The sequence below is a fragment of the Uranotaenia lowii genome, chromosome 1 (assembly GCF_029784155.1).
Source record: "Uranotaenia lowii strain MFRU-FL chromosome 1, ASM2978415v1, whole genome shotgun sequence".
Lineage (NCBI taxonomy): Eukaryota > Metazoa > Arthropoda > Insecta > Diptera > Culicidae > Uranotaenia > Uranotaenia lowii.
The window spans coordinates 207378034-207403715 of record NC_073691.1 but is presented as its reverse complement, the minus strand read 5'-3'; the positions used below and the strand labels follow the sequence as shown (position 1 = coordinate 207403715).

The window sequence follows — 25682 nt, the reverse complement described above, 5'->3', positions numbered from 1 at the left end:
AACGTTAATAATCAAGGTGAAATTGGGAATTTAGTATTTGTAAATAATGTTGAAGGTGTTCTGTATAGTTTATGATCAAGAAAATTCGTTAAAACCGTCAAAATGAAGACTGATCAATGTTACCCCAAAGCGTTAATTCCTGAACAGCAACGAAATCGATTTTTAAATCATATTTAAAGCAATCAAATAAATTTCTGCAACCATGTTTTACGTTCATAGGAGTCCAGTACTGAAAAAGTGATCAATATAACCACAGATTACGGTATCATTATGACTTTTCATTTTTAAATCTTTATTATTGAAACTTCCGTTGGTTTATAAATTCTAAATACTTTTCTCTCCCTATTTTTGAAAATAAAATCTTTAAAAAACTGTAGTTGCCTAAATTGGACCAATCGATAATACAGAGTTTCTTTATTGAATTTCCCTCTATTCTGTCCTTGACTTGAAATTCGAATGATAACATTTTAAACTGATTCATCCAAAATTTTATCATCAACTGAAGTAAATATACTGAATTCTGCATATCATTTTTCAACTGATTATTCTCAAATTATCATAAAAATGCTCTTACAGTTGAGTTTATAATATTATTGAGTGATTCTCTTAACATGAATATTTCTATGTTTTCAATCTTATCTTTTTCCAGAGTCAATTAATAAAGATTGTCAAGTCTTGTGTTGTTTCTTGAGAAACTGAGATTCAGTTTCATAGTATTTCTAAATTTTGAGAACTCAGGATCTTTTTTAAGGTACTACACTCATTTGGATGCCTTATCTGACTTTTTTCAATGATAACTCATTATGTGTTTCAAATATTCAATATCTATTCTGAATTTTTTTTCAATCGATCATTTTTGCACTTATAACCCTTTGGCTTTGAGGGTATGGAATGAAAATTTTGTTACGTTTAGAATAACAATTTGTAATTTTTTTTTGTTATCTGATGAGAATGAATATGATTCTCATCAGATGAAAAAAATTGTTATCAAACATTTCATGAAAACGTTTTTTCGTGTTTCAAAGAAATAAAATTGAAATTAACATTTGATGCAATTTTTACTTCGACTCTGATTGTAACTTAGATTTTTTTTTAAATTTAATTCTTATTTTGTTTCTCAAAACTTGATTTGAAATTATGGTTTAATTTTGAGACACTGAATTGTGTTTCTAAATATAATTTAAGTTTTGAATTCTTAAACTCTTATATCTGTGTCTCTCTAAAACTTGATTTCAATTATTTTGTTCATTTTTTGAATTTTGTATTCTATATTTCAATTGCTCATGATGCTTCCCAATTGTCATTAGGGGAGATGGGGGCATAATGGCCACCTTAAGGAAAACGGTTATTTAACCATAGAAAATAGCTATAATATGGAGGTTACATTATTGTTTCGTGTTCAGACACTTGAAAAGCCTATTCCCTAACGGGCTGAAACGTGAAAAACTAGATGAAAACGTTAAAAAAGGCATTTTAAAAAATTTTGCCAAAAGCTAAAAACCAGCCACTGTGGAGGCATAATAAGAACCCCCCCTGAGGCAGTATGAGCACCATTAATCAGAGCAAGATGTGCGTTTTTGCCGGGGAATCTAGCAGCGAATTCAATTCGATGAAGTCAGGTGAGTCGTAGATTCATCAAACAAAGCAATAACAAAATAATCTAGGTCTGTTTGTAGAATACAAACAATTCACGCACGCTCATACATTAAGTGCTTTGTTCGGAGGATGATGCTACTAGCCGTATTATGTAACAATAAAAAAATCGATCATGAATTGTGAATTGAAAAAAATCACCTCGAACAGAAATTTAACTCTAGTCTTTTGATTACCTCTCCAACACCTTACCAATAGGCTAAATCGTCGGATGAAAACTAGTCAAGATGTGGCGCTATAAATCAATTTTAATTCGCTGCTAGATTCTACGGCAGAAAATGCTCATTATGCCTCGATAATATGGTGCTCTATATGCCCCTAGTCAACAAATTTAAGTAAAAACGTGTTTTAAAATTGATAAAAGTGAAAAATCAAAAATTTTATGATGGTAAAAATTGAGAAACAATGTGTACATCATGTTGCAGTGCGTACATTATAGATCAAGGTTATTTTAAAATCATAAGAGCTTATTTCGTGGTGCTCAAAAATTATAATATTTTCGTAACTTGAGAACCAAGCTAGTTTTTTTTAAATATCTCTGTTGAGATGATAAGGAGATATCTTTTTTGCTAAAAAATAAATACGATAAGAAGTATGAAACTAATCCTCATGAAAATTTATTCTAGAAAATACGTACTTTCGTAGAAAAGCGTAGTGCTCATTATGCCCTGGGTGCTAGTTAAACACAAATCAGACGATCAATGGTAAAATGAAATTCATTTAAATTATCTATCCGGGAATTTTCCTAAATCAGAGAATTGTAATTGGGGATAAAGGTTGAAAAGATACCAGAAACTATCTTCTATGCAGTAAACATGGCTTTTTGAAGACAATATACTGAGCTCTTCCCCAGTTCTTTTACACGTTTAAAAATGTTTTGCATTCTCCAGGATAGCATTTAAAAAAAATCGAATCAAAGGGGCCCCCCGAGAAAAATTGCCCCGGGCCCCCCGATGGCTTAATCCGGCCCTGGTAATCGGACATCTCCATTGGCGGCGGCTCTTTTTCCCTCTTCGGCTAGGGGGAAAAATATCTTGTTATTTTTTAAAACAAAAAATCGCTTGTTATGCTGATTATTAAATTTTATTTAATTAAATCTTCTATAAGTTAAAAGAAATTGAGCCATGGTATTTTTTTGACGATATTTCAATGCATGTCTATATCAAAGAAAGTATGCAAACAAGTAGGAAAAATTGAACTTTTTTTTTTGAAATATTGAAAATCGCTGTTATTTCTTCAGAGTTAAAAATTCTAACAAATTAGCTGAACCGGTAAACTTCGTTTTGCCTTTTTTTTAAAAGAATACGAACACATACAGGAACTCAATAAAACTTGATGATTCCTCGAAGAGGTTCCATGAAGATAACACTAAGCGTACATCTTTCGAGGAAATGATGGTTAGCATCTTACAAATGCTAAAACCACCAATCAACAGAAAGTGTACTATGTATGCAGTGACCGGGATTCGATATCATGGCCCTTGGCTTAGGAGACTTGATTGCTATCTTCTACGCCACGGAAGGTGACCTTTAACTTAATAAACCGTTATAAATGTTTAACTTCATCTACACGTTCTTAAAATTTTCGCTAATTTCTTCGTGCTCGTGAACCGATTTCTCACGTTGTGTCCCATTTTAAGTTGATTTTGTATCGGAGGCCTGCTTCCAGAAAAAGTGATATTTTTTAACTATAATACAAACCATCTTTGTCCCAAAAACCCTTTGGATAACAAATTTAAATTCATTCAGACCGACTGTTTATAAGTGATGGTGTTACAAAGAATACGCCTCCATTTATAATTATTCCTCCATTGATATTATTCCACTGGATCATAATGTGATATTCTAGTTTAAAAAATGGGAATTCAATTTGGCATCTAGGATCCAATTCATGTTACGCTGGAATGTTCAAATAGTAAACAAGATATTCTAAAATTTGCCCAAGATAAAAAAAATCATTTCACTAAATAATGAGCAGTACAGTTCCATCCTGCCATTTGGTGAAAGCAAACACAACGAAAATTTTCGTTTCCAAATTATCGGCTCGTTCGATTCGTCGAATCTAGCACCCGATAAGCGATCCAATGTGCTTTTAATTAGTTTGTATTCGGCTTATGCCCTCCCATCAATGAATAAGAAATGAATTTTTGAATTGAAATCGAAAGGGAGTTTTGAAAGTGAAGATCGAAATGAAAAAAAAAATCGACTCCGTAAGCCGTAGGCATCCAATTTGTAAGCTTCGAAAAGAAATGAAACCAATATGGATGGACCGAAAAAAAAACTCACGCTTCCTCAATTGTTTGGTTCATTGTTGATTGGCCCGCTTCATATCCCAAATTGGGAAAACAAAATCTACCGTCTGGCAAGGGAGACTTTCGGGAGCATTTTGTGATCTTTAAATAGCATAAGGTTAAAGAAGAATAGGTTCGGGTATTCGCGCCGGAAGCTTAAAATAAGAAAACGAGAAGAAAAAAGTTAAGTCAACGAACCTGGTCCAGTCCAGCCTTCTCCTAGGGTGAGCTACCGTCTGTTGGACAATGATTTTTGAAAATTATTAACCAACGGTGGTTGAAATATGAGTCTCGAATCACACGGGAGTTAACTCACCCCGTTTCAACTGAATCGAACGAGGAAAGATCGAGAGAAACTTCTTTCGCGAATAATGACATTTAACTTTAAAGATCAGGTTATTTTCGGGGCTCGCTTATGGATGTTCGGCAACTGATTAAGTTAATAGCCATATTATTATCGCAAAGAATTGTCCCGATAGCAAACCAGTTCGGTTGAACCTGTTAGCACTTTTGCCTTCCACTGGTATTTTACAGCGAGAAAGGGGAAATGTCATCTGATACGAGCATTTCTCAATTCGAGAGAAACTTTTGAAAAGGGGTTAATTACTATTTCGAAATCTTAATTTTAAATTTTTAATCGAGTTACGGTATAAAAAATAACCAAATTTCAATTATCCATTAAAAACCTAAATATACTTCTGGTCAATTCAACGAATTGTGACATTAAATTAAAATTTTGAAACATCCTTTCCTCATCCTTACCCTCCATTCCCCTTCCCTTTATCCCGTCCTTTGATCCTTTCCTTCCGTAAGTAGTAGTCAAACAACTTAGCTTTTTAAATAATAGTATCTAAGCACTCGTTTATAAACACACACACGCTACAATCTTAATACTCCACTAAGTGACCGACAACAGTTTTTTTTAACTTATACGGTTTATATTCGCTAAATAAAGTAAAAAAAAAAAAAAAAAATTAATTATTTTTATCTGAGAGCCTCTGTCAAAAGCATCCCAACTGGAAGTCCAGAAAAGAGTAATCGCTGAATTCAAAATATTTATCGACCGCCTCATCGCGGCAAATTCTTTCCCCTGATTCGATGAGGAAGGAAGGAAAAAATGGGAACCAGGGAAAAACGGAGCATCGCCTGGTGATGGTTTGATATTTGGCTTTCGGCCCCACTCACTCATGCCAAAAGAGCGCCATTTTCGGGCTGGGGGCATCATCATATGTGTAAGGTAATCTTTTATCTCGTGTTTGTTTCTGTTCCCATCCCGTTTGTTGGTGGCATTTGCAAAGTGTGGTTTAAATATATGAGCTTACGCTGACTGGATCCGTGAGATGCGGTTGATTTAAAAAAAGGAATAACCTTTATTAGCTGGCTGGGACCGCGAGGCTAATGTGCTCAAGGTCATTTGGAAGTTGGGAAGATTTGGATTTGAAATAAATTTATTGGAACTCGTAATAAGATAGGCATTTGAGAATGAGAAGTTAATCAACGTTTGTTAAAAATCATGTCCAACAATTTTTTATGTTGATGGAAATAACTTTGAGTAACTGTAATTAAAAAAATATTCTATATCTATATTTTATTTTTTTCCGATAGTTTTCTTTAACTAGTGTTAAAATAGTTGAAATTTCTTTTAGCTTCCAAATAATTTAAAATGTTTAACAGTAATGAATAACGCTTAAAATTTGAAAAAAAAACTTTACATGCTTTCGTATCATGGAAGTTGATAGAGTAATAGATATTAATTTTGAAGGTAGATTTAGCAATCAATTCAAACAATTTTCTAATTTAAACTGAAACGACAAATCACAAGAATTTTTTGTCGTGAAAAGACAATCTGTTGTATTTAAATACGAAACAGCATGTTTTAAAAAATTTCATCAAATTAAAAGTATCTACATACTGGCAACTTTTAAGAATAGTAGTGATATAGCTCAAATATCAATTTCCATAGCGCTAGAGGAGCATCTCTTTAAAACCTCCTAAAAACTTTTGGAATACCAGGAAACGCGTAAAAATGCAGTTATCTATTCAAATAGTTCGTAGAAGCATTATTATTCACTTTTGCACATTAAGTTTAAAGAAATAATAATGAGTTTTTTTTTTAAGTGGTACTTCTTATTTCGCACCTTTTTTCATATTTTTGGTCCGCATCGCCAATTGCTTCTTTAAAAAAAATACTTAAGCTTGATTTATCTGTTGAACAATTTAAAATAAATTGTAAAAGAAAATGTTTGGTGATTTTCACCCATTCATATTATAACATGCGAAACACATAGTGGTACCATTCTTATTTGGCTCACTGTATAAGCGTGTTAGTGCCAATAAGTTTATTTGATTATTTATTTATTTATTTATTCATTTATTTCATGTCTTCGAAAGATAATTTCGCTCAAATTCATTGAGCTAAAAATCGTCTTAAGCAATTTTTGTACACTTGTTTTGAAAGGCCAAAATCAAAAATGCTGGCATACTCACTGAAGTAACGGTTGCTCATGTCCATTGGGTTGAAGTATCCGTACGTTGTTCGTTGAGTGGCAATCCAAAGGAGCTGTTGAGCTCGAAGTGGGCGTGTAGGAGTGAGCATATTGACATTTTGTAACATCTCACTATTTTAGATGTTGCCGCTAAGAATGTCGTATGTGAATGGACACTATAAGAATTTCCCTCTTCGAGACAACGTTTTTAAGTGTATAAGGTTATTACGGTATTCGCATGGAGTTGCGATTTCTGAAATCCATCCTAATTTTCGTGAAGCTAAGCGAATAAAGACTAGCTGAACTCCTTCGATAGATTGGCTAAGAGTCGATTGAAACGGGGCCCAAACAGAAGCTGCGTACTCGAGAATGCTTCTGAAAATCTAGCAATAAAGAGTCTTATAAGCATAAATATCGTCGAAATAAAACGGTGTTGCGACGAAGAAATCCAAGTATTCATAACGTAATTATGGCGGAGCAAGTTACGTTATCTTGAGAAACTCACTAGTTTACACTAGTTTACACACATTCACCAACATCCCGTTTAACGTGCACCATCTTATAACAGCGTCAAGATCATTATGCAATGAGGTACAGTCAAGTGGTGTCGTGATTTGGCGAACAAGCATTAAATCGTCTGCGTATAATAGCTTTTGTGAGAACAGCTGATAGCACAAATCGTTAACGAACATCATAAACATTAGTGGGCAAAGAAGACTACCTTGGGGAACACCAGAAGATATCACGAAGTTCACAGAACAGACGGAGTTAACTCGGACGTAAGCTGAGCGGGAGTTTAGGTACGACTCAAGCCACATAATAATCCATTCAAGAAGTCCCAAGTGTCTGATTTTCTCTATCACAAATTTGTGAGGCACTTGGTCAAAGGCTCTAGAGAGAAATCTATGTAAACTGCATCTACTTGCTGACGTTTTTCGAGCTTTTGCAAAAAGAGATTAGTGAATGTGATCAGGAGGTGTTTGACCGTTTTGTCATAAATCCATGTTGAGCATCATCAATTAATTGTTTAGCGGATGGGTAAACAGCATTTTACACTAAAATCTCCAGAACTTTTGCTAAACAGTTGAGGATTGAGATTGCCGATAGTTTTCTATGCAATGAGTGCAGCTGTTTTTATGCACTGGTACAATCGACGCCATTTTCCAAGCTAGCGGGAGTGTTCTGGAAGACAGGGATAAATTGAAGATCCTAGTAAGAGGTATCGATTTCTTGGTGATTCTTCATACTTCTATTATTCCTTGTGACGAAAGTTCGGATAATAAATCTTTATCTGAAATACCTCCACATTCTGGGCAAGTGACCAAAAATAGCGCTGGTTCAATCGGGGGTAGTATTCGATTTTTATACGTGTAGGGGAACATGCCCTATTATGCGCCACCTAAGCGAATCGCTGACTTTCTATGTATTCCACACACAAATTGTGTTAAAAATGTGTGTAATCGTTGAAGAAAAGTGTTTTCTTCAAATTCCTATGATTTTTCATTACTTAAATTGCTATAGTTTCTTCAAAAACATGATTTTTAAAAACCATATTGAAAGCCACAGAACAAAACTGTGTTGCGAATACGCGCCGCTGTGTATTCAATACGCGCCTAGCAGCCGAACACACCCGAGAGCAGCCGAAGACCGAAAACACACCAATACTTACAGACACTTTGACTGAAAAGAAAATCAAAATGGACTAATAGAAATTTAACCAAAAAATGGAAAATTGATTTTTTGGGCTGAATTAACGCTCAAAATATGGTTTTAGACTTAATGTTCATTTTCAATGAAAATAGGCCATTTTGAAAAATTAATGCTATTTTCAGCCTACTATGATTGGCGCGTTATAACGAACGCATGGGCCGTGATAGAACATACCCATGAAAAGCATACCTTAGCGAGTTCAGTTTGATTTTTAGCATAAAATCATAATTTAGATTCTCCTCTATCGATGTGTCAGAAAATATTGTCTTATTCGTTTTTATCTGCTTGGTGACACCTTATTAAAAATGTTTTGAAATTTAGATCGAAATGAAGAAAAACCTAAATTGTGAAATTATCACGACACAGGGGCATTTTAAGGAAAAATTCATACTTGCCATGACCAATCACAGCACTTAAAACAAATTGGTAATATTTTGCAGGCTTAAAATGTTTCAGATTCTTCAAAACAATAGTGGCGCGTATTAGCCACATGGGGCGTTATATGAACTTTTCCCCTACAGTTCTCTACCATGTTCCTTGTTACGCAGCTTAAGAACATTCAACTCCTTTTGTGAAACGCACCTTCGACCTAGCAGCGTTGTTTGACGGATCTACCTACAATAAAGGGATTTTTCGGAAGTACATGCTCATCTACTGCTTTTAGTATCAAATAATAGAGGAGGTTCTGTAAATCAATCCAGTTTGAAAATGTCCTACCAAGCTGAAACCGCTGGCAGTGGATTCATCACACCACTAAAACTTTAACCCTGAGTTGCAAAAAGTTTTTTTTGCCTTTATCTTGCGAGAAGGGAAAAAACATCGGACCTCGCCCGAGACTGAGAAGGAACTGAACTCGGGGAACGGGTGAATCTTAAAGTAACTACCGAAAGTATGGTCACAAATATTACTATGCAGTCGACAAATTGAAATGGCTGGAGGTGCCAATTCTATTGCGTAGTTTGTATGTCAATACAGTAAAGCTTCGAAACAGGCTCTCGAATTGAGGGACCTGAAGCTTGCTTCATTTAGAATTGGAACATACTTTTGCTAATATTGTGGCGCTCCTGGTGGATGGACAGCTTCGCGTATGTATTTTTGACATTCCGCAAATCGACTGTGCTTTGCAAACAATCAACAAAGAAGCCGACAGAAGGAAAAAATTGTGCTCAGTTTTTTGGAAAATTCCATTGTGGTCTGCATGTAGGCCAGCTAAACAGCTGAAATATGCCAGAAATACCGTATGGCGCGTTATCAAACGATATAAGGCGACATTGACGACGATTCGGAAGCCTCAAACCAATCTTCGGAGTGGAACTGTCGACCGGAAACTGCGTGGTAAGATTTTGTAGACGATTAAGAGGAATTCCAATCTGCCGGATCGTGATTTGACCAGAAAATCTACCGTGAGGAGAATTCGACTTCGGGAAGGAATCAAGTCGTATCAGCTAGCGAACAGCCAAATAGGACCATTAAACAAAATAATGTGTCCAAAATCCGGTCTCGGAAGCTATACGACCAGGTGCTGACCAAGTTCGACGGGTGTCTTCTGATGGACGATGAAACCTATGTCAAGGCTGACTTCGGGCAAATCCCAGGTCAAAAAATTTACTTGGCAACGGCTCGGGGGGATCCAGCCAAATTGAAATTTGTTTTTGCCGACAAATTTGCACGAAAATTTATGATTTGGCAGGGCATTTGCAGCTAAGGTGGTAAAACGAAAGTTTTCGTTACAAATAAGACAATGGCGTGTCTCCAAAAACAAAATTTGCCGTTCATTCGATCCCAAGACCATCACGTAATGTTTTGGCCAGATTTGGCAAGCTGTTATTACAGCAAAGTTTTTCAAGAATGGTATGCAAAGAAAGAGGTCCAGTTTGTTCTGAAAATCCTTAACCCACCCGAATGCCCCCAGTTCCTCCCTGTAGAGAAATACTGGGTAATCATGAAGAAAAGACTCAAGGCAAAGGGAAAGTTTTTTAAAGACATCAATCAGATGAAGACCTGGTGGAATAAGATAGCTGAAACGATGGACGAAGAAGGTGTGCGCCGCCTAATGAGCCGTGAAAAATAATTTTATCCGTATTTTTTCTTAAAAAATAATAAAAATTCTACATTTGTAGGAAAAAAAGATCTGGAATCCAATAATAAATAACTGAAACACTGGCAATTATTTTTGTTCCAATTCTAAATGAATCAAGTTTTATTGCTAAGGCTCGGGAAAATGGGAGTTCTTGGATTAGTTGCCCAAAGTATGGCGGTTTGATATGGCCATGCAGTCGAGTTATGAATCCTGGCTGGAAGTGGCTGGCTTGTGCTGCCGGAATACCTCAGACACATCACATGATTCTAAAGAACTGTTGCTGAGACCCAGTAAATTGGGAATTTTCTCGGAACAGTTGCTCAAAGTCTGGAAACATTCGATGTTTCCATGCAGTCGAGAATAAATCCTTGGCTGGAGGCAAATCGGTACATTCAGAATCAGAACCACTCCAAGTCTAGTGGAGGTGACATCTACTGATCAAAGTGATAGGTCAGGTGAAGTACACTGAAATAAATAAAAATAGAAGAATAGAAAAGGGGAGGGTATGTAGTATCTAAGAAGTCAGGTATTTCAATACTGTTTATCTTATGTCAACTAAAGATTATAGTTTAACTATAGTTTAATCACGGATCATGAAGGTTTAAGATGCTACACCAAATACTTACTTACTAACTTAATGTTCCCGCGCCGATCCTCCGGTGCATTGGTCCGTGGTAAAAGACCTCCACTGTTGACGATTCGGAGCTAGCGTCTTCACTTGGTCCCAGTTAAGATTCTCGTCGACAGTTCGGATTTCGGCGGCTAGGCTTCGCCGCCACGAGTTTCTGGGTCTGCCTCTTCTTCGATGTCCTTCTGGATTCCATTCAAGCGCCTCTCTGCAAATCTCGTTCTCATCCCTTCGCAACGTGTGCCCAATCCATCTCCACTTACGTTCCCGAATCTCGATTTCTGGCGCCCTTTGATGACACCGACGATGCAGTTCCTCATTTGAGATTCAGTTGCCAGGCCACCAAGTGCGGAAGATACTCCGCAGGCAGCGGTTTCACGCATATGTGCACCAAGTTTCGTACCCACACGCACACCAAATAATATGTTAAAAATGTGGAAAACCATACCATTTTTTTCATTTTGTCTTATATAAATAATAAAGTTATAAAGCAAGTAATGTTCGACCCAGCGAGATGATCTAAGCCCAATGAAACTAGATCGGTTTGAGAGAGTTTGACTTTTTTTTAGGATCTGAAATAGCACCCTCAACGAAAATATCCATTTGCTTGAACGTTCCCATTATTCAATATTAATGAACATGAAATGCTACTTCGAAGAAGCTGGACGTGTGGATGAAGTTTTTTTTAAAGTATTCATTACATTTGGCATAAAACGAAGTCTATGCGATCAGCTATTCACGATACATTTGTTCTTAGTGCTAGGTACACAATTTTTATCATTTTTTATTTACCACAATAACATATTAGGTTAGCGTAGTTCGCCAAATCTCATCCAAACATAGCGATATATTAGTTTATATGTTTCAACTTTGCTTAAAGTTACTTCAAGAGATGGGATGGAACCTTCTGACCAGAATCATCTTGCCAGTAAGCCCCAAAGCCAAATTACGATAACACTACCGCCCTTTTCACCTTTCCCTATAATCAAGATAATTGATTGGTTTGCTACCTCTTACAAGCGAACGAACAAGGCATCCATTTTCACCAGCGGATGATACACCGGTAAATTGGATGCTTAGTTCGCGTATGATGAGAGTAGGTAGCAAACCAATCAATTGCTCGTTCCGCGTTCAGCGTTCCGAAGGCCGGAGGGCACACTTTTCCCACCTCGAAAAGAAAGCAGCAGAAACAACAATCTCAAGAACTCAATCACTTACACGTTCCTGACCCGTCTCGGGGTGTGGCAGCTGCTGCCAATATTTGATTGGCACTTGTTGATTTCCTTACTGACTTTCCCGGATTTTTTTCTTTTTCTCTCTTTCTGTGCTACAAACTATATATTTCGCTTCTGATCTGACCGAATTGATAACACCCGAAGATATCGCCCATCAACGTTCAGCCACTTCCTTCAAGTTTATGGTATCGATTGCTCTTTTTTTGTTTTTCTTCATTTCTCGCGACAGGTTGCGGAGAAAGGAACGACGCCGTTCGGATTGTCGGAGGGCAACCAACGGGAGTGAACGAGTTTCCCTGGATGGCCCGGTTGAGCTACTTCAATCGATTCTATTGCGGTGGAGTGCTCATCAACGATCGCTACGTGCTCACGGCGGCCCATTGCGTCAAGGGGTGAGTGTTAAGTCCACGATTGTTTAACATCGATATCGCTTAAAAAATTATTCTTAATAACTTATTTCCTTTCTTTTTTTATCTTTAAAAAATTTCCAGATTCATGTGGTTCATGGTAAAGGTGACCTTCGGGGAGCACAATCGATGTGATAATGCCGTTCGGCCCGAGACGCGATTCGTGCTGCGAGCGATCGCCCAAAAGTTCAGCTTCCTCAACTTCGACAACGACATCGCGCTGCTGCGGCTTAACGATCGGGTCCCGATAACCGACTTTATCCGGCCGATCTGTTTACCGTCTGATACGGGTGAGTCAAAGTAAACCGGACCAGAAGAAACGCTCACTTTCTTTGTGTTTTGTTTTGATTTCCCTCGTTCGCCGAGTGAGCTTCATTTCTGAACACCCGGTTAAGCCCGGAAGGTTGTTTGAGGAAATGTGTGAAAAACAATCAATGGTGGTCTCGAGAGAGAGAGAGTTTATTTTTCTCATCATTTAAGAAAGGTCAGCTGTCCATCTGGGCAAACAATATGCAGTACACTGGTCAATACTGGAATTATGAATCCAGATTCAATACTGAAAAATGCTACATGCATCTAAAACATGAGAAAAAATGACTAAAAATGGTAAAAATTGATTCAAAATTACAATAATGATAATCTTTACAGTTTTTGGAAGTAATAAGTGAAAAAAATATTCATCTTGTCAATATTGTCAATTTTGTAAATTTCATCAATCAATTTTCTCAATTCTGTCAATATTGTCATGATATCTGGCTGGGCTTCGACCAGACCGAACTGAGCGCCATGAGAAAATTTAAAAACAATCCAAATTGAATCTCATGTAAATCATATTCAAGATCGAAAAAAACGAATATGACTGACTGAAATGAATTCCTTGGATTATAAACTGTCGATTTTGGTCCATAAACATTAAAGATTTCTTCTCTAGATGAAAATATTTGCACATAAAGTTGAAGTATCTCGAAAAAATGCTGATGGCGTTCAGTTCGGTCTGGTCGAATCCCGACCATCTATTTTAAATTTTTTTGAAATTATCGTGAAGATGACAAGTTATATTTTGTCATTTTGCATTTCAGTAATTTTTTGTCATTTTTGTCATTTCTGTCATTTTTGTCATTTTTGTCATTTTTTTCATTTTTGTCATTTTTGTCATTTTTGTAATTTTTGTAATTTTTGAAATTTTTGTAATTTTTGTAATTTTTGTAATTTTTGTCATTTTTGTCATTTTTGTCATTTTTGTCATTTTTGTCATTTTTGTCATTTATGTCATTTTTTTCATTTTTGTCATTTTTGTCATTTTTGTCATTTTTGTCATTTTTGTAATTTTTGTAATTTTTGTCATTTTTGTCATTTTTGTCATTTTTGTCATTTTTGTCATTTTTGTCATTTTTGTCATTTTTGTCATTTTTGTCATTTTTGTCATTTTTGTCATTTTTGTCATTTTTGTCATTTTTGTCATTTTTGTCATTTTTGTCATTTTTGTCATTTTTGTCATTTTTGTCATTTTTGTCATTTTTGTCATTTTTGTCATTTTTGTCATTTTTGGCATTTTTGTCATTTTTGTCATTTTTGCCATTTTTGCCATTTTTGTCATTTTTGTCATTTTTGTCATTTTTGTCATTTTTGTCATTTTTGTCATTTTTGTCATTTTTGTCATTTTTGTCATTTTTGTCATTTTTGTCATTTTTGTCATTTTTGGCATTTTTGTCATTTTTGTCATTTTTGTCATTTTTGTCATTTTTGTCATTTTTGTCATTTTTGTCATTTTTGTCATTTTTGTCATTTTTGTCATTTTTGTCATTTTTGTCATTTTTGTCATTTTTGTCATTTTTGTCATTTTTGTCATTTTTGTAATTTTTGTCATTTTTGTCATTTTTGTCATTTTTGTCATTTTTGTCATTTTTGTCATTTTTGTCATTTTTGTCATTTTTGTCATTTTTGTCATTTTTGTCATTTTTGTCATTTTTGTCATTTTTGTCATTTTTGTCATTTTTGTCATTTTTGTCATTTTTGTCATTTTTGTCATTTTTGTCATTTTTGTCATTTTTGTCATTTTTGTCATTTTTGTCATTTTTGTCATTTTTGTCAGTTTTGTCATTTTTGTCATTTTTGTCATTTTTGTCATTTTTGTCATTTTTGTCATTTTTGTCATTTTTGTCATTTTTGTCATTTTTGTCATTTTTGTCATTTTTGTCATTTTTGTCATTTTTGTCATTTTTGTCATTTTTGTCATTTTTGTCATTTTTGTCATTTTTGTCATTTTTGTCATTTTTGTCATTTTTGTCATTTTTGTCATTTTTGTCATTTTTGTCATTTTTGTCATTTTTGTTATTTTTGTAATTTTTGTAATTTTTGTTATTTTTGTAATTTTTGTAATTTTTGTAATTTTTGTAATTTTTGTAATTTTTGTAATTTTTGTAATTTTTGTAATTTTTGTAATTTTTGTAATTTTTGTAATTTTTGTAATTTTTGTAATTTTTGTAATTTTTGTAATTTTTGTCATTTTTGTAATTTTTGTAATTTTTGTAATTTTTGTCATTTTTGTAATTTTAGTAATTTTTGTCATTTTTGTCATTTTTGTCATTTTTGTAATTTTTGTAATTTTTGTAATTTTTGTAATTTTTGTAATTTTTGTCATTTTTGTAATTTTTGTCATTTTTGTAATTTTTGTAATTTTTGTAATTTTTGTAATTTTTGTAATTTTTGTCATTTTTGTCATTTTTGTCATTTTTGTCATTTTTGTAATTTTTGTAATTTTTGTAATTTTTGTAATTTTTGTAATTTTTGTAATTTTTGTCATTTTTGTCATTTTTGTCATTTTTGTCATTTTTGTCATTTTTGTCATTTTTGTCATTTTTGTCATTTTTGTCATTTTTGTCATTTTTGTCATTTTTGTCATTTTTGTCATTTTTGTCATTTTTGTCATTTTTGTCATTTTTGTCATTTTTGTCATTTTTGTCATTTTTGTCATTTTTGTCATTTTTGTCATTTTTGTCATTTTTGTCATTTTTGTCATTTTTGTCATTTTTGTCATTTTTGTCATTTTTGTCATTTTTGTAATTTTTGTAATTTTTGTCATTTTTGTAATTTTTGTCATTTTTGTAATTTTTGTAATTTTTGTAATTTTTGTAATTTTTGTAATTTTTGTCATTTTTGTAATTTTTGTCATTTTTGTCATTTTTGTCATTTTTGTCATTTTTGTCATTTTTGTCATTTTTGTCATTTTTGTCATTTTTGTCATTTTTGTCATTTTTGTCATTTTTGTCATTTTTGTCATTTTTGTCATTTTTGTCATTTTTGTCATTTTTGTCATTTTTGTCATTTTTGTCATTTTTGTCATTTTTGTCATTTTTGTCATTTTTGTCATTTTTGTCATTTTTGTCATTTTTGTCATTTTTGTCATTTTTGTCTTTTTGTCATTTTTGTCATTTTTGTCATTTTTGTCATTTTTGTCATTTTTGTCATTTTTGTCATTTTTGTCATTTTTGTCATTTTTGTCATTTTTGTCATTTTTGTCATTTTTGTCATTTTTGTCATTTTTGTCATTTTTGTCATTTTTGTCATTTTTGTCATTTTTGTCATTTTTGTCATTTTTGTCATTTTTGTCATTTTTGTCATTTTTGTCATTTTTGTCATTTTTGTCATTTTTGTCATTTTTGTCATTTTTGTCATTTTTGTCATTTTTGTCATTTTTGTCATTTTTGTCATTTTTGTCATTTTTGTCATTTTTGTCATTTTTGTCATTTTTGTCATTTTTGTCATTTTTGTCATTTTTGTCATTTTTGTCATTTTTGTCATTTTTGTCATTTTTGTCATTTTTGTCATTTTTGTCATTTTTGTCATTTTTGTCATTTTTGTCATTTTTGTCATTTTTGTCATTTTTGTCATTTTTGTCATTTTTGTCATTTTTGTCATTTTTGTCATTTTTGTCATTTTTGTCATTTTTGTCATTTTTGTCATTTTTGTCATTTTTGTCATTTTTGTCATTTTTGTCATTTTTGTCATTTTTGTCATTTTTGTCATTTTTGTCATTTTTGTCATTTTTGTCATTTTTGTCATTTTTGTCATTTTTGTCATTTTTGTCATTTTTGTCATTTTTGTCATTTTTGTCATTTTTGTCATTTTTGTCATTTTTGTCATTTTTGTCATTTTTGTCATTTTTGTCATTTTTGTCATTTTTGTCATTTTTGTCATTTTTGTCATTTTTGTCATTTTTGTCATTTTTGTCATTTTTGTCATTTTTGTCATTTTTGTCATTTTTGTCATTTTTGTCATTTTTGTCATTTTTGTCATTTTTGTCATTTTTGTCATTTTTGTCATTTTTGTCATTTTTGTCATTTTTGTCATTTTTGTCATTTTTGTCATTTTTGTCATTTTTGTCATTTTTGTCATTTTTGTCATTTTTGTCATTTTTGTCATTTTTGTCATTTTTGTCATTTTTGTCATTTTTGTCATTTTTGTCATTTTTGTCATTTTTGTCATTTTTGTCATTTTTGTCATTTTTGTCATTTTTGTCATTTTTGTCATTTTTGTCATTTTTGTCATTTTTGTCATTTTTGTCATTTTTGTCATTTTTGTCATTTTTGTCATTTTTGTCATTTTTGTCATTTTTGTCATTTTTGTCATTTTTGTCATTTTTGTCATTTTTGTCATTTTTGTCATTTTTGTCATTTTTGTCATTTTTGTCATTTTTGTCATTTTTGTCATTTTTGTCATTTTTGTCATTTTTGTCATTTTTGTCATTTTTGTCATTTTTGTCATTTTTGTCATTTTTGTCATTTTTGTCATTTTTGTCATTTTTGTCATTTTTGTCATTTTTGTCATTTTTGTCATTTTTGTCATTTTTGTCATTTTTGTCATTTTTGTCATTTTTGTAATTTTTGTCATTTTTGTCATTTTTGTCATTTTTGTCATTTTTGTCATTTTGTCATTTTTGTCATTTTTGTCATTTTTGTCATTTTTGTCATTTTTGTCATTTTTGTTATTTTTGTCATTTTTGTTATTTTTGTCATTTTTGTCATTTTTGTCATTTTTGTCATTTTTGTCATTTTTGTCATTTTTGTCATTTTTGTCATTTTTGTCATTTTTGTCATTTTTGTCATTTTTGTCATTTTTGTCATTTTTGTCATTTTTGTCATTTTTGTCATTTTTGTCATTTTTGTCATTTTTGTCATTTTTGTCATTTTTGTCATTTTTGTCATTTTTGTCATTTTTGTAATTTTTGTAATTTTTGTAATTTTTGTTATTTTTGTAATTTTTGTAATTTTTGTAATTTTTGTAATTTTTGTCATTTTTATAATTTTTGTAATTTTTGTAATTTTTGTAATTTTTGTAATTTTTGTAATTTTTGTAATTTTTGTAATTTTTGTAATTTTTGTAATTTTTGTAATTTTTGTAATTTTTGTAATTTTTGTAATTTTTGTAATTTTTGTAATTTTTGTAATTTTTGTAATTTTTGTAATTTTTGTAATTTTTGTAATTTTTGTAATTTTTGTAATTTTTGTAATTTTTGTAATTTTTGTCATTTTTGTCATTTTTGTCATTTTTGTCATTTTTGTAATTTTTGTAATTTTTGTAATTTTTGTCATTTTTGTCATTTTTGTCATTTTTGTCATTTTTGTCATTTTTGTCATTTTTGTCATTTTTGTCATTTTTGTCATTTTTGTCATTTTTGTCATTTTTGTCATTTTTGTCATTTTTGTCATTTTTGTCATTTTTGTCATTTTTGTCATTTTTGTCATTTTTGTCATTTTTGTCATTTTTGTCATTTTTGTCATTTTTGTCATTTTTGTCATTTTTGTCATTTTTGTCATTTTTGTCATTTTTGTCATTTTTGTCATTTTTGTCATTTTTGTCATTTTTGTCATTTTTGTCATTTTTGTCATTTTTGTCATTTTTGTCATTTTTGTCATTTTTGTCATTTTTGTCATTTTTGTCATTTTTGTCATTTTTGTCATTTTTGTCATTTTTGTCATTTTTGTCATTTTTGTCATTTTTGTCATTTTTGTCATTTTTGTCATTTTTGTCATTTTTGTCATTTTTGTCATTTTTGTCATTTTTGTCATTTTTGTCATTTTTGTCATTTTTGTCATTCTTGTCATTTTTGTCATTTTTGTCATTTTTGTCATTTTTGTCATTTTTGTCATTTTTGTCATTTTTGTCATTTTTGTCATTTTTGTCATTTTTGTCATTTTTGTCATTTTTGTCATTTTTGTCATTTTTGTCATTTTTGTCATTTTTGTCGTTTTTCTCATTTTTGTCATTTTTGTCATTTTTGTCATTTTTGTCATTTTTGTCAGTTTTGTCATTTTTGTCATTTTTGTCATTTTTGTCCTTTTTGTCATTTTTGTTATTTTTTTAGTTTTGTCAATTTTTAAACTTGTCAATATTCTTATTTCCGAAAATTCTTACAATTTGGTCAATTTTTGTCATTTTTGTTTATTTTATCAATTTTGTCAAAGTCTTCAATTTTGAAATTTTTACATGTTATCATTCTTGTTATTTTATTCTTGTTATTCAAGTTTTATTGGATGCTTATCAATAAGGTAATTTTTTTCATGACTATGCAATGACTTTTTATTTATGTTTGAGTGTTTTTTCTCAACTGGTGAATTGATGTTCAATGCTTCAGTACCTTTCACTGAAAAGATCATTGAAGGTTAGAAGATCAATCACAAAATGCCTACCAGATAACATCAGCAAAATTCTTTGATTTTTGAGATCCCAAAATACTTTTACTGTTTATTGAGGACATATGCAAGTCACAACATTTAACAAGCTTCCAATATGCAGAGAGATAAAATCGATCCTTAACGATGATTTTTTTTTTTAATTTGCTTCCGCTGAAGCTAGTCGAGGAATTCTATTTCATCATACAATTCCAAGCTGTAAATTGTGTCAGTACGCGGATGACACACATTCTAACCGGCTTCGTTCGGATTCCAGTCACGAACCTACAAACGACTTTCAGTGTCACTTACCACACTTTAAACATTTCTTTTTTTTTCGTTTCATTGCATTTCTTTCCATCCCACCTACGACTGGGCGATCGACGGTCTACGATCGATGAATTCCGCACCATTCGAATCGACCAACAGCGAAAGCTTACATCGGAACCAACGGCACGGTAACGGGTTGGGGTACCCTGAAGGAGGATGGCAAACCGTCCTGTCTCCTGCAGGAGGTCGACGTACCGGTTCTGTCCAATGACGTCTGCAGCAGCCAGACCAACTACACCGCGTCGATGATCACGGACAATATGATGTGTGCCGGATATCTAGGCGTTGGCCGGCGGGATTCGTGCCAGGGCGATTCCGGTGGCCCTCTAATTGCTGCCCGACCCGATAAACGGTACGAGCTGATCGGAGTGGTGTCCTGGGGCAATGGCTGTGCGCGACCATACTATCCGGGTGTCTACACGCGGGTGACCAAGTATCTGGACTGGATCAAGGAAAATTCCAAAGACGGTTGCTTCTGTAACGAGTAGGGCAAAAAAAACCGGAAAACCTTCGGGAGCGGTTTCGGAAAATGGGTTCCATTCGACTGTAGGTACTCGCGCATTTTAATTGATCCTCCCCCTGCAGGGGGGCTAGTCGTTTTCTGATCGAAGTGCATAGGAGAGGGATCCATTTTCGGGAACCGCTTCTCGACCCAATTGCATTCATTGACCACGAACAACGAATCAAGTGGAAACAATACAAAAAAAAACACGAAAACAATAAATAAGCGCGCGCACAATGAAAGTAACTCAAAAAGACTTGAAGTAATAAAGGAGAACAGAAGCGGAAAACAAAAAAAACAGTGGTAGCAACTTTAAGCTATAAGTAACCGAATTAATTTATAGAACCAGTATGTATGAATAAAACAGAATGATGAAAATACTCAGTATAGCTCGGTGTGTTGTGTTGAATTGTTTTTTTCTCCGAGTGTCACCCGAAATCCCTTAGGCAGTGAGACCCTTCGATTGAGATGCTGAGCACGTCCTAACATCTTTCTAAAGCATCCTAAACGAAACGGAATACTGAAGGCTTTATGGTTCGTACCAGAATATGTATGCTTTCATCCTTACCGGTTGGCAATCAATCAAAACATTTCGGTCAAGTTGTTTTCGTATATGATTTCAATCAGTTTATTCAATACTCATGGAACCGTAATTTTTTACCCGTCGTATCTTCGAAGGCTTGTTAATGCAACTGGAAATAAATTTTTCGTCATTTTCATCATTTCTATAATTTTTTTCTAATTTTGTCTTATTTTGCATATTGAACATTTATACAGTTTTTCCGTTTTAATAGCACGGTATAATTTGTCATTGAAATTGAATTAAAATTGTATGGGAGAGTGGGGAATCATGGGCCACTTTTTTTCGTTGTTCCATAACTTCTTTATTATAAAAGACAAAATGAAAATAAAAAATGGTATGGTTTTCTACATTTTCAAGGTATCATAAGGTTTTTTTTTAAATTTTTTAATAAGTAATTTTCCCCAAATTCTGACTGTTTTAAAAAAAAGCTATATTTTATGGATTTTAAAAAAATGGTGGGGAATCGTGGGCCACTGAATTTAAATTGACCAAATATCATACAAAGTTTATGAGTTGACCCAAAACTGTGATTTCATAATTAATTTTGTTATTTCAAAGCAATTTCAGATGGTGAAATAAAAAAGAGAGCTGTGTATGATCGAATTGATTTCGAAACCTGGCTCGCGAACGTTTTGGCAAAATTTCTCATATAGGACAAAATATTTTTCATAACTCTTTATTTGCAATTAGAAAACATTATAGATAGGAAAAACGTATTTTAAGTTCTGAATGTGCATAAAAACATAAAAATATATGAGGTTCAAGATGTGTGGCCCACGATTCCCCACAAGCTATGATTTGAAAATTAGTTGCGCTTGTGTGACTTATTGATGTTTCATCAAAAATTCCTTTTCCACGTGAAAGATCATCACAAAACTAAGATCATAAGCGTATGAGCTTATTTTTGTTATGAACTTTAGGTTCCCCATCGATGCAATTAGCGGGTGTTTTATTCAATTATGTAAGAGAATTTCTCTAACTTTTTTTAGCTTGATAAATAAAAGAAACATATGATGCGTATTTAAGTCAAAAATATATAAAAATATATGCTCACGCAAAGCGACTGCGATGACAGTTGGTTTGAGATTTTTATCTCAACAGATATTAAAAGTGGCCCACGTTTCCCCATGGCCCACGATACCCCACTCTCCCCTATAATTTTATTTTTTGGTATTTAATTATTTTTGGGCCATCCTTTTCAAAGGCGAATGAACCAAACTTACAAATCATGGAAGCCTTACAAAAATTTAAATCGTTGGAAAATGAAGCGATTTGAGTTTTAATTACAAGGCAACCCTGAATCATTCCAAAGAGAGATCTAGACGTTTTATGCCTTTTTAGGTTCTTTGACATCTGCTTATGCTAGTCAGCAACCCGGTGAGTAGTAAATGTACATTTACTATTCATTTTAACTTGGCCATGCCCACTGTGCAGTATTGGACGCAAAGACAGCTGGAGCACAGGGAGGAAGAAACGTGGACAACAGTACCATATGTACCTATCCATGGCAATAACTAAGATTTTAACGTTGGAAGCACATAGGTATGTTTTTTTTGCGTCCCTCTGTGGATGGAAATGATGATTTTCTGCACAGAAATCCAAAACCCCATGGTAGAAGTAATATTTCCTTCCAAATTTCCTTATTTTCTCCTCTAAATATTACTAACTATTAGTATTAGTATTAGTATTTTTAAGTTACGATTTAAGTATTGAATGAACGTGGATAGTAATAGTAAAAAAATAAAGTTTTGGATTGCAATGCTCTATCATTTCTGATCTATGACCTTGGAGATAGCGCCTTTGCTCGCTCTTGAAACGAACAAAAAAACATAATTAGTGTTCCCAAACCTCCTTCCCCTAGGAAAACTTCTTCAAAATAATTCCATGATAAAAAATCGTGCATCACACAGCGTCAAATGCGGTTCAAACTATCAGTATAATATTGAAGGGAACTTTTGTCTGCTCGACATCAGCAATCAGCAATTCTCTTTCACTCTCTTTCAGTTTCCGTACTTTACAAATTATCTAGACAATATTTTCTTCCTTTTTCTATTTCTTTGCATTCCTTTAGCCCTCGGATTTTTCAAGCAATGTTTGTTATCTCACTCGATCCGTATCAAGTAATAACCAATCTGTTACGTTTTGCTTCCTACTCATTTTATCGCCTAAAACTATTCTCTTCCTCTTCTCACTTCTACATCACTGTAGTTTGCCTAAGTTTTTTCTCTAAATATCATTAATTAATTAATTTTACCATTGTCAGCTTTTAATAGTTATCTTCTTCAAATTCTCAAATTCGCTCATGACACAATGATCATTTTCCAACGCCGTTACTTTTACAGCACTCATCCAACACAGATCACACATCAACAGGAAGACTCTTAACAAGTAGGAAATTTACAACCAGATATGAACGTTAGTCACTTCTGCAACTTGCACGTGTTTTTCTATAACAAACATTTTTTTTAGTTTTTCCTCGAATTTCTCCCTTTTAAGAACACGAATTTCCGCAATTTCTTCTGAAAACTGGTAGCAACAAAATCACTGGATCTCGATTGTTAGGTAAATAGTAAGATTTTTCATCGGTTTTAAAAGTTTTTCGATGAAATTCAGAAAATTTGCGAACGGATGAAAAAATTACGTGCGTTGGGAAAAAAGCCTCGCCTTGACCCTTTTATGGTTCTTTGGAATCTAAATTAAAATTTCGACTTTCCCTATACCCTTCTGTAGGAAATGGATGAATAATAGCAGAAATGAGAAGTTTGAAATAATGATTTAACATTTTGATCGATACACAAATGGAAATGAAAAGTTCTAGTTGAGTGTGTAAAAGGCCTTTTTAAAAACGGTTAGAATAGAGAAAAAGAGAACAAAATAAAATGTTCGTGAGGCATCAGTTGATTAACGAATTTTGGCAGTAACGGACGTTTTCCAAGTGATTGTACGGAAGATGCCTTAGAAGAATCCGACACCTTCGGTACCCTCTTAGGGTCATTTAAATATTTCGTAGAACAATTTTCGATCATTTTCAGCTCCCTCTCCCTTAGAGCAAGTTCACTGGTGTTGGGAAAAGTGGTAGACATTATGTCACTATTAGCCAATTTAGAAAATTTTGCCATGCAAAAACATTTTCAAGATCTGTGGCCTTCAAGTGTTCTAACAACACGTGTTGTAGTTTCGCATGCTGTGATGCAAAAATAGCAATATTTATTTCTATCAAATACGGCTGAAATAGAAACAGTGCTGTAAAAAAATACAACGCCCAAAGATCTTGAAAACATTTTTGCATTGTAAAATTTTCAAAATGTCAAAATTTCTACCACTTTTTTCCAACACCAGTGAACTTGCTCTTACGTTATTCATTCGTATCAGTTCGTCTATCCATAATCCACAAAAAGTAGCAAGCTGTTATCAAATTCCTAAGTAAGGATATTCAATTTAATAGTTGAAACTATTTCAGAACATCTTCCCTTTTTTTTTTTACTATTTTTGCATACAAAATGTTACAATTCCATATTACTTTTTAAAAAGTATTATTATGCAAATGCCCAGATGTTATTTAAAACTTCCCGGATTTTACATGGATTTATTCAGAATATCGCCAAACCAAATAAAAAACTCAAATTTCTTTCTGAAAGTTTTTAGATTATGTGATCATAACGATTTTTGACCAATTTCAAAATTAAAATACAATTTTCTTTAATCTTTTTTTCTTTTGTGTGTTTTAGAATAATGTCTACATCGTGGTTTTTAACAACTATACTGAAGACATCTTGCCCAAATTCGATATCGAACAAGAAACTTTAAATTGCTTGGCACTTGTTTCGAAATGTTTTATCCCAGATTTCACAGGAACCCTATTGGTGATAACCCAAGAAGCGACAAGTCATCTGATATCCTTTCAGTAATTGATGATATTTTGAAAATAAGAGAGAACCCTACTTGAAAAAGATCTTGTAATACATCATCTGGTTGAAAATAATCGACTCAAAACATGAGGAGCATTGAAATGAAAGAAATAGAAGGGAATTGAAATAATCACATTTGTATGTTTAATTAAAAACTCAATACAATACTCGACCGAATATTCGTTTGGCCGAATAGTTTGAAAGGTCAATATTCGTTAATCGACGTTGGCCGAATACCAATAAGTAATGCACATCGATATTCTAAATATGTATGTTTTCCTGTATCCGTTTCAAAATCTATTTCAAATATTATCATATTCTGAGATGAGAACAATTAATCTGAAAAAGACGCCAACAATAACATTGATAAACTGGTTTAATCGCCGCGATGAACTGTTTGTTGTTTTCATCGACTTTTTTCGGCGAGGAATAAAACAAATTACTTGTCAGTTGGTCCAAACGTTTCGAGCTACTTTTGTTGTTCGCTCCTCTTCAGTCGACTTTATCTAGCGATCGTCTAACTACTGTTTGTTGTCATCAAAAACAAACAACAGACAACAAACAGTAGTTAGACGATCTGTTGTTTGTTTTTGATGACAACAAACAGTAGGGGAGAATGAGGATACTTGATCCCCGGGGATACTTGATTCCTTAGCTATATCTCGAAACTGGAATGTCTTACAAAGATCAAATGTTCTAGAAAAATGTGCCAAAATGAGCAAAATAACAATTCTTGTAGTTTAAAATTTTGTAACAAAATAATTGTTTGAGTAATTGAACTTTGTTTGAAAAATTTCACAAAATGTAACCAGAAGATCTTTTTTCATAACTTTAAAATGTTCCTTACATGGAAAAATTATGAAAAAATATTTGTTCCAATATATCAATCGTTCGAGCGTAAAATGAACTTCATAATGCCATATTTTCAAAGCAATGGAAAACTCTCAACTTTTTTCAGGAAAAGTTTTCTAAAATGTTGATTATGGGTACAATTGATCCCCTAGAGTTGGGTACAATTGATCCCCCTTCCAAACGGCATATTCTTCTTCTGAATTGATCGTTATGATTGCTGATTACGAAATTACTAATATTTATCCAAAAACTAATATTTATCAAACAATTGTCTGAAGAAAAGAGCAAAATAATTAATTTTCTCTTAATTACAAAAAATAGCGCCTTTAAGTATGCAATGTTATTAG

General features: G+C 32.7%; 1 protein-coding gene across 1 annotated transcript in view; it reads left to right on the top strand.

Annotated features, from left to right (window-relative positions):
- Window positions 1–20370, top strand: part of LOC129738327 (uncharacterized) — a 124297-nt gene extending 103927 nt beyond the window's left edge. Inside the window, exons 20-22 of the mRNA XM_055729511.1 lie at window positions 12312–12474; window positions 12574–12779; window positions 19590–20370. Of these exons, the coding sequence (XP_055585486.1) occupies window positions 12312–12474; window positions 12574–12779; window positions 19590–19978 (758 nt within the window). The 3' untranslated portion in view covers window positions 19979–20370. The remainder of the gene's footprint in view (window positions 1–12311; window positions 12475–12573; window positions 12780–19589) is intronic.
- The last annotated feature ends 5312 nt before the right edge of the window (window positions 20371–25682 follow it).